General features: G+C 42.0%; 1 protein-coding gene across 1 annotated transcript; it reads left to right on the top strand.

Moving 5' to 3' along the window:
• The first annotated feature begins 6,231 nt into the window (after positions 1-6,231).
• On the top strand, positions 6,232-8,792 carry LOC128867320 (uncharacterized). Its single transcript, XM_054108437.1, has one exon. It carries the CDS (start codon positions 6,409-6,411, stop codon positions 8,524-8,526), a length of 2,118 nt encoding a protein of 705 aa, XP_053964412.1. The 5' UTR covers positions 6,232-6,408; the 3' UTR covers positions 8,527-8,792.

Genomic DNA, 8,792 nt, shown 5'->3' on the forward strand with positions numbered 1-8,792 from the left:
TCGCTGAAAGTGCGAAGGCATTTTGAACCACTAAATAAAAAAACAAAAAAATTCAAAACTCGTCAACTTAATATTTACGTACTTTTCGGTATTTTAAAGCTAACACCCATTAACACGTCAACGAAAAATGATTTGATGCTTACTAAATTTTCGGAAATCGCTTGCCACATTGCGTAGATTGTTTTGGAAGAAAATCATAACGAAATTGCAATAGCTGCGTGAGAGAACCAAGAGGAAAGTGCCGAAAAATCGAAGATTTGTAAGCAAAATATAAAAGCTGGGTTAGTTTAATGTATAGAAGAGAATCAATAGAAGACAGAAGTTAAGAAAAAAGTTTTTTGTAAAACTTTACAACACCTCATTTACTGAGAGCCACGCCGCCGGCACTGCGATATGCGCAACCTTCTGCATTCAGGCTCAACTTTGCTGAGCGGGTCTTCAATTACCAAGCAACCTTCCAAGTGCTCGCTGGGATGTATGAGTATGCGAAAGCTACTGTTAAGACCAATTCAGTTTCTGACAACTGGCAATAGAAAAATCACAATACCAAAGGAAAGGTGCAATTCACTGTCTACTGTCAACTTTTTTTTCGTTTTTTATAAACGAAAACAGTGTACGAAAACTTTCAACAAAACTGTGAATGACAATGAATGAAGGTTTAGATTCGCAAATGGCCTCCGATTGGAACGAAAAATGCGCATTGAAATGTCGATGCTATGGCTTGGCTGCCATAAGCAAATCATGCTTTTTAAACTTTTGCACACTCAGGTGGTTTAAAATGCAATTTGAGAGAAGTTGCTGAATATATGTATGGACAATGTTAGACGCTTTGTTGGCAGATTGGTTTTTTAATCGAATTCAGCAGCTGGCATACCAGCGCTTATGCTTACCGCTACTCCAGTTGCCAATACACGAGTAACTGTAACTGCAGCAGCATTGCATGACAATGTGAATGGCTTCGTCAATATGTATATACTATATATATGTATGTATGTGCGTATCTACGAATAAATGCATGGGTGTAGCTTGAACTGATATATATAAATATGCAACGTACAATGATTTTTTTTTCTTTGAATTTTTTTAAATATTTGTTTTTACGTTTTATTGTGTCATATTTTGATCTTTTCTTCCGAACATATTCCCCAAAGTGTGGATTTTCTGCAAAATATTACCCACATATGTAAGTGTGTGCAAATCAGTTATGCTTTTTAAAAATCATTACATAAATTTCCTATTTTTAAATGGCTGCACAATAGAGGAATGTATGCGCTGTGTCATAAATCATTTAATTGCGTTTTACTATTTTACAGCTTTTAAATTTTCTTATCTGCAAAAATTTGCAATCAGTTCGTTTAGTTTTTTATTTGCTTTTTTGTTGTTGTATTCAGTTATTTCATACAGTTATTCGTCAATCTATTGATCTCTTCACCCAGTTTTATAACTTCGGTAATCGCTGTAAATAAATATTGACATCAGCTTTTTAGAATACGATGGCTGCTTATATTATTTTCGTTATGAATTAAAAAAATCTAAGCATTAAAATTCACTATAAAAATGGTGAACATTTGGCAGAGACTGTTCGTAAAACTCGAACATTTTTGGGTCATCGTGAAGCACCTTATCGGACCGCAATACAGAAATTGGTGAAAAAATTCGAGCTTTCGGGACAAGTTAGTGATGTGAAGAATAAAACCCGTGCATGTCGCTCAAGAACAACCGAAAATATTGCTGTTGTAGCCGAAAGTGTTGAAGAAAACCCAGGTTTGTCCATTCCTAGTCGTTTTTTGGAATTAGGCATTTCACAAACATCATTACCCGGTATTTTGCTTAAAGATTTGGGTCTTAAGGTTTATAAAGTCCAGTTAACACAAGTACTCAAACCGGCCGATCATCAAAAACGTCGTGTCTTTGCTGATTGGGTCGTTGAAATGCATGCAAATGATCCGGAATTGGAATTCCATCGAAAAATCATCTTGAGTGATGAGGCCCATTTCCACCTCGGTGGCCTCGTCAATAAGCAAAATTGTCGGATCTGGGGCTCAGAAAATCCAAGAGTTATTATTATAAGCCTCTTCATCTTCAACGTGTGACTGTTTGGTGCGGTTTATGGTCCTGTGGAGTCATTAGACCTTACTTTTTCGAAAATGAAGCTGAAGCAACAGTTACGGTGAATAGGTTGCGCAATCAAGAGATGGTTCACGATTTTTTATGGTCGGAATTGAACGGTATTGATCTGGACACCGTTTATTTTCAACAAGATGACGCTACGTGACACCATTGATCTTTTACGGGAATAACACCTCTTATTGGAAACTCCTTTACACGTTAGCCTTCAAGCTAGCGAATTAGAGGAAAGTTGCAGGATTTTCCGGTAGGTGTCGCTGGGTGTCTCTGTAGTAGAGATGTCTTTAAAATACTATTCCGCCGTCCGATTTAGCTCAAATTCAAAACACGCGAGGAGAAATATTTTTCCCCAAAATTTATTAAGCCGCAGAAAGGCATGCCTGATTTTTTTAGTAAAGATATAAAAATATATTTATAAAAAATGGAGATATGCCTTCATATTATAACATTGACATAACCGTTATTAATTCTTCTCACTTACACCCCGTTGCAAAATTATAAATATTCCACTCTTTTTTTTATAAAAATATAATTCATACTACAACAAAAACCATATACCTAACGCCAAGTTGCAAATGTTGAACATACTTTTCAAAATTTTATAAAAACTTTCAACTTTTTCATCAGAAATTTTAGAATTGTTCTGGCTATGCAGTTTTATATTCCAAGTAATTTTAGTAAAAGTGGAAGTTTCAAATGACTAGTGAATTACCTTAATTTCTTGTTGACGGTGCTTATTCTTCCCTATAAAAAAATCGATCATATACCTTTCATGGAAGAAGATGATTGACATATCTTAGATAAGGAGCGTAGTAGAATGCTCAGCTAGCCATTCCTGCAGGGATGCTACCGCCGGAAACACCTTTGCAGGCACTTGCTGGAGGCTGATCCACCTCCCAGGCACGGCAGCAGACATTCCTTCGACTTAACTGACGAGATACAGGGTTGAACAAAGCATCCATTCTTTGGTTCCTTGTATTTTGAAGATGGTTCAAATCGGAATGTCACAAATATCTCAAAAGTGCTGTCACACTAATGGCATGTGAGGCACGCTCTCACTAATACTATAGCAAATTCGGCTAAATTCTATGTCTTCTGCAGGCATATGAAGGATATAAGCCACCGATAGTCCTGTTTACTCCCACTGTTCTCATTGGTGATTCTAAAGTAAAGGAGACATCGGAAAAGTCGCATTTCTTCTGTCGTCTGTTTTCTGTGCGATATTGTAGTGAGTGTCACATTCAAAATACCCCTTTGACCCATCATTTTACAGGCCGGTTACAAGCAGAATCAAGCATTAATCGGGAGACTCTGAGCCCCTTGCAAAACTCGCACCCTCCAAAGATCGTAATTGGAGCTCAATCACTACATATCGTAGACAAAGCTGCCTCGTGAGACCCGCGTTATATTGGCACCACTACGTTCGGGGTATTCGAATAGGTTAAACTTCTCGAATTACCTGCTTAAGCCGACTCATATAACACCCCTCTTACTATGGATCCACTCCGCCGAAGCAGCATATTTCTTGGGCCTACCGTTAGATAAGATTAAAGTCGACGACCTGATAAGCTGTTAAAAAGGCAACCACAATAACTTGCGACACTTCTTTATTCTTTACGAAGAACGCTTGTTGGGCGTATTCGCATATCCGTATTTGCATACTTATATCTAGTGCCGAAAAATTCCAGCAGCATAAATCCATTAACGGAAATTTCGTTGTAGAAAGTTTAGGTACTATTAAGCTGCTGAAGAAAAAATGTCTAAAAATGTGTAAAAACCGCCGACCATATACAAGCAGAATAGCTTAGCTCTTTTTTTCATAGTGACCAGGGCACCGTAACACAACTGCCAAGGCGTTCACGGTCGTTGACATATAAGTACGTCACAGGCAAACTCTTTGCGATATACTGCAAAGAGCTTTAAACCTGACAAAGAGATGGTGTGATAGGATATAAACTCGTCCAAAACAGCCATAATTCCTTTGACCAGGAAAAGAGTTTTACCAGGAATGAAAGAGATCAGCATAGATGAAGTTGCTATTAGTTTGGTCAGCGAAGTCAAGTATCTTGGCCTTGTCCTGGATGCCAAGTTTAGTTGGAAGAGGCAACCTTGTCCAAAACAACAAAGATTCTCATGATTTGTAAGCCTCTAGCAGGAACATCCTGGAGCTGTAGCCCGAGAATCCAAAGACGAATGAACATTATGATAATAAGACCAAGGCTGACATATGGAGCGGTCACTTGGGCATCGAGAGACACTTTCTCGACGGTACGGGCAGCACTAACTAAGTTTCAGCACTTAGCATTGCGTGTGTATCATGGGGGCAATGCGGACCTGCCCTACAGCTGCGATGGAAGTGATGCTTGAGCTGACACCGCTTCATATAGTTATTCAGCAACCAGCCAAGCGTACTCTGTTGAATATTACCAGGGAATGCTTCAAGAGAAGAAAAGAGATGTAATCTAAAGACATGGAAGTGCTGAGGCTGCAGCTCCCATTTACCTAGCTACCCAGAGATGATATCACTAAAGTAATCAAATTCGAAAAGAAGTTCAGAATGGAACTGAACAATAAGTTAAACTGGAATAGACTTGCACTTGAAAAGAAACTCCAGGAGTGTACCCTGCAGTGGCGCACAGATGTCTCGAAGACCCCAGAAGCCAAAACCTAGCGCTCTGTGCCGATGGGTAGTTTTCCAAGCATCTTCCAAGCGGAGGTGTATGCCATCTGTCTATGCGCAGAGATAAACTAGGAAGAAGTTTCCACAATGAGGGAGTTATCATTTTGAGTGACAGCCAGGTGGCGCTCAAGGCCTATCGTGCTGTGAACACAAACCCTCACTGATCTTTGAGTGTACCCATAAACTTAATCTACTAAGAACGTACAACCGCATGCGGTTATTTTAGACACAGAGGTATAACTGGGTATGAAATAGCGGACACATTGGCGAGAGAGGCCGCGGCCTCGCCTTAAATAGGGCCCGAGCCCCTTCTTGCTGTGAGCTAACACACCATCAAGGAGAAGCTTAGGAGTGAAGAGTAGCCGTTTGTTGGTACCAAACGATGGGGCTATGCCAGGCGAAATCCCTACTGGGAGGATACAACCAAAAGAGATTTAAAAATCGCATAACCTTCCCCAAGGATAAACTGAGAATGCCAACGGGCATTCTCTCATGCCACTGCAGACTGCGAAGTCATCTGCATATGATCGAGATTTGGTCTACGGACTCTTGTCGTTTCTGCGACCCATCTCAGTAGACTCCAATGCGACTTCTGCTGGAATGCAGCGCTATAGTGCGGAGAAGGTTGAGACGTCTGTGTCAACTGCAGCAAGGAGAAAAACTCAAACGTTCAATCCAACCCAGCTCCATCCTGAGTTCAATAAGGGAACTGGGTATGGAGGAGGTACTGGGATGAGGAGGGGGCAAAAAAAGATCATGAGGTCGAAGCGCAAATCTCATAAAGAATCTAATCTAATCTAAGTTACAGGCAATCACTTGCGGAAGGTAGCTTTCCTTTTATATCGTTGGCCGTAGCATCGACCAAATAAAAGTTAAATAAAAATAAATTTCGTTTTAGTTAAACAAAACTGCTTAAATATGTTTGTATGAGGCGAAAAGTTTAATGAAACTAATCGAATGTGGACTAACCAATTTATGGTATTCAATTTTGACCTTATTTTTGACCTTTTCAAATGACTTAAATATGTAATTGTTATGAGCAGCCCATCATCGAGTTCCTCTTTAAAATGTGTATGCATGTGTGTGTGCGTGCATAGGGTCACGCACATACATAGACTTATTGCCTTACACTGACAGCGAGTAAAATGTATCGTCCGTTAAACAGTTTATCTTCATTTCACCCACAACGCAAAGGCAAAATAAAAGAAGGCTCTTATCGCTACGCCCAATGTGAGAATTAAATCATCAAAAAGCTACTAAACGCTGTCATGAGGATGACAAGCTTGACGTAGTAGCAAGAACTGTGTACGAGTAGAAAGCTTTTTATTGGCGAGACTGCAAAATTAAAGCACAACCACTGATTAAGTCACCAGTACTGATTGCTGCACTATCTGACAACTGAGTGAGTAGCCTTAATGAGACCGACATGTGAATTGTGCATTCAGTGTGAAACCGCGCTTGCAACGAAACGGTCGGACTAAAGCCAAGCAGGAATACGAAAACTAAACGCTGGTCGATATACGAAAGCAATTCAATTATTCTCTAAAGTTTGAGTCTTCAATAAAATTACTTATCGACGTAGACTGACGCTAATTGCCGAGATGCGGTTGCTTCCGTTGGCAGCGCTGCTGTTATTGTGTTTCACGCTAACTTATGCAGTGCCACTGCCTGCGCAGGATGAGTCCTCATCGTGGGCAAGCGAGGAGAGTGCGGAGCAGAAGCATTTCAACTTGGAGTCTAACGTTGATTCAGTTGAAGAAATAGGCGCTGTTGACAGAGAGTCAGACGAAAGTCAATTTGGTGATAAACTATTAAAAAAACGGTCACCAGATGCAATTCCTGATGTAGACCTGTGTAACCACTACCAACATGCCAAAGATAGTTACGAAGTTAAAAGTGAAGATGCATATGAACGCTATTACCACATCGAGAAGCCACTAAACAGTGAAGTTCGTAGAAAGCGGCAGCCTGTTGATGACAACAGTTCGTCACAGGAAAATTCTTCAGAAGAAAAAGGCAAACTAGGCGCTGCAGGAGCGAGCGAAGGAGAAGGTGCTAAAGGAGCTGACGCAGAGCGTAGAAAACGTAAAGCCGACGACAGTTCATCAGAGGAAGATTCTTCAGAGGAAAAAGGTAAATCAGGCGCTGCTGGAGCGAGCGAGGGAGAAGGAGCTAAGGGAGCCGACGGAGCGCGTAGGAAACGAAAAGCCGACGACAGCTCCTCAGAGGAGAATTCCTCGGAAGAGAAAAGCAAACTAGCCGCAGCAGGAGCGAGCGAGGGAGAAGGAGCTAAGGGAGCCGACGGAGCGCGTAGGAAACGAAAAGCCGACGACAGCTCCTCAGAGGAGAATTCCTCGGAAGAGAAAAGCAAACTAGCCGCAGCAGGAGCGAGCGAGGGGGAAGGTGCTAAGGGAGCCGACGGAGCGCGTAGAAAACGAAAAGCCGACGACAGCTCCTCAGAGGAGAATTCCTCAGAAGAGAAAGGCAAGCCAGGCGCAGCTGGAGCGAGCGAGGGGGAAGGTGCAAAAGGAGCAGATGGAGCGCGTAGAAAACGAAAAGCCGACGACAGCTCCTCAGAGGAGAATTCCTCAGAAGAGAAAGGCAAGCCAGGCGCAGCTGGAGCGAGCGAGGGGGAAGGTGCAAAAGGAGCAGATGGAGCGCGTAGGAAACGAAAAGCCGACGACAGCTCCTCAGAGGAGAATTCCTCAGAAGAGAAAGGCAAGCCAGGCGCAGCTGGAGCGAGCGAGGGAGAAGGTGCAAAAGGAGCTGACGGAGCGCGTAGGAAACGAAAAGCCGACGACAGCTCCTCAGAGGAGAATTCCTCAGAAGAGAAAGGCAAGCCAGGTGCAGCTGGAGCGAGCGAGGGAGAAGGTGCAAAAGGAGCTGACGGAGCGCGTAGGAAACGAAAAGCCGACGACAGCTCCTCAGAGGAGAATTCCTCAGAAGAGAAAGGCAAGCCAGTCACAGCAGGGGCGAGTGAGGGGGAAGGTGCAAAAGGAGCCGACGGAGCGCGTAGGAAACGAAAAGTCGACGACAGTTCCTCAGAGGAGAATTCCTCAGAAGAGAAAGGCAAGCCAGGCGCAGCTGGAGCGAGCGAGGGGGAAGGTGCAAAAGGAGCAGATGGAGCGCGTAGAAAACGCAAAGTCGACAAAAGTACAGTTTCAGTAGAAACAGATAGTGTCGTCTATGGTTTAGACTCTGAGGAAAACAGGGAGTACAATGAAGTGAGTGAATTAAAAAAGGATTCATCTTTAGAGGATTACGTACAGGGTTGTGAGGTGATGGACGTGGACTCCGATGAAGCTAACGAGACGACCTACTTCGAAGATAGACGAAAACGTTCAGTGGAGAGCAAAGAAAGTGCCGAATTAGTTAAAAGCGCTGCAGTTGATTCTGAACAAAGTAATAAAGATGACGCAAGCGAAGCAAGCGATGAGAAACAGGAAGACGGAAGCGAGTCCTCTGAAGTATCAGATATAAATGCTCTAATTCTAGAAAGACGACGACGTGCGGTTATATCTAGTGAAGAGGCTGTTAAAGTAAGCGCTAAAAAAGGCGAGAAAGATGCTGAAAAGTCCAAAAGCTGTGGCTGCGGCAAATCCAAACGTGCCATCGAAAACACAAACGAGTCGAAAAGTAACGAAGACAGCAAGCAAAGTGAAAAAAAGTCAGCCGGCTGTGGTTGCAGTGCAAAACCTAAAAACTCTGAACAAGCATAAGGCAGAAACTATAAGCGAGACGTTAAGGCCCGACAAAATGTGTGAAAAACGAAAGAAACTATGAGCAGGCCACCATTTTGGGCCTGAACGATTAGCTGCGTTTTAAATTCAGTTGATTCTGTATGTCTTAAATTCTTTATAGTTTTTTGTAAAATAATAAATTATATGTCTCAACTAATTTGTTGTATAAAAGAAAAAAAAAAACAAAAAAAAAAAAAAATTAAACAAAATATAAAAATTAAAAATAACAACACAGATAAGACGCA

Source organism: Anastrepha ludens, chromosome 6 (assembly GCF_028408465.1).
Source record: "Anastrepha ludens isolate Willacy chromosome 6, idAnaLude1.1, whole genome shotgun sequence".
In the NCBI taxonomy this organism is placed as follows: domain Eukaryota; kingdom Metazoa; phylum Arthropoda; class Insecta; order Diptera; family Tephritidae; genus Anastrepha; species Anastrepha ludens.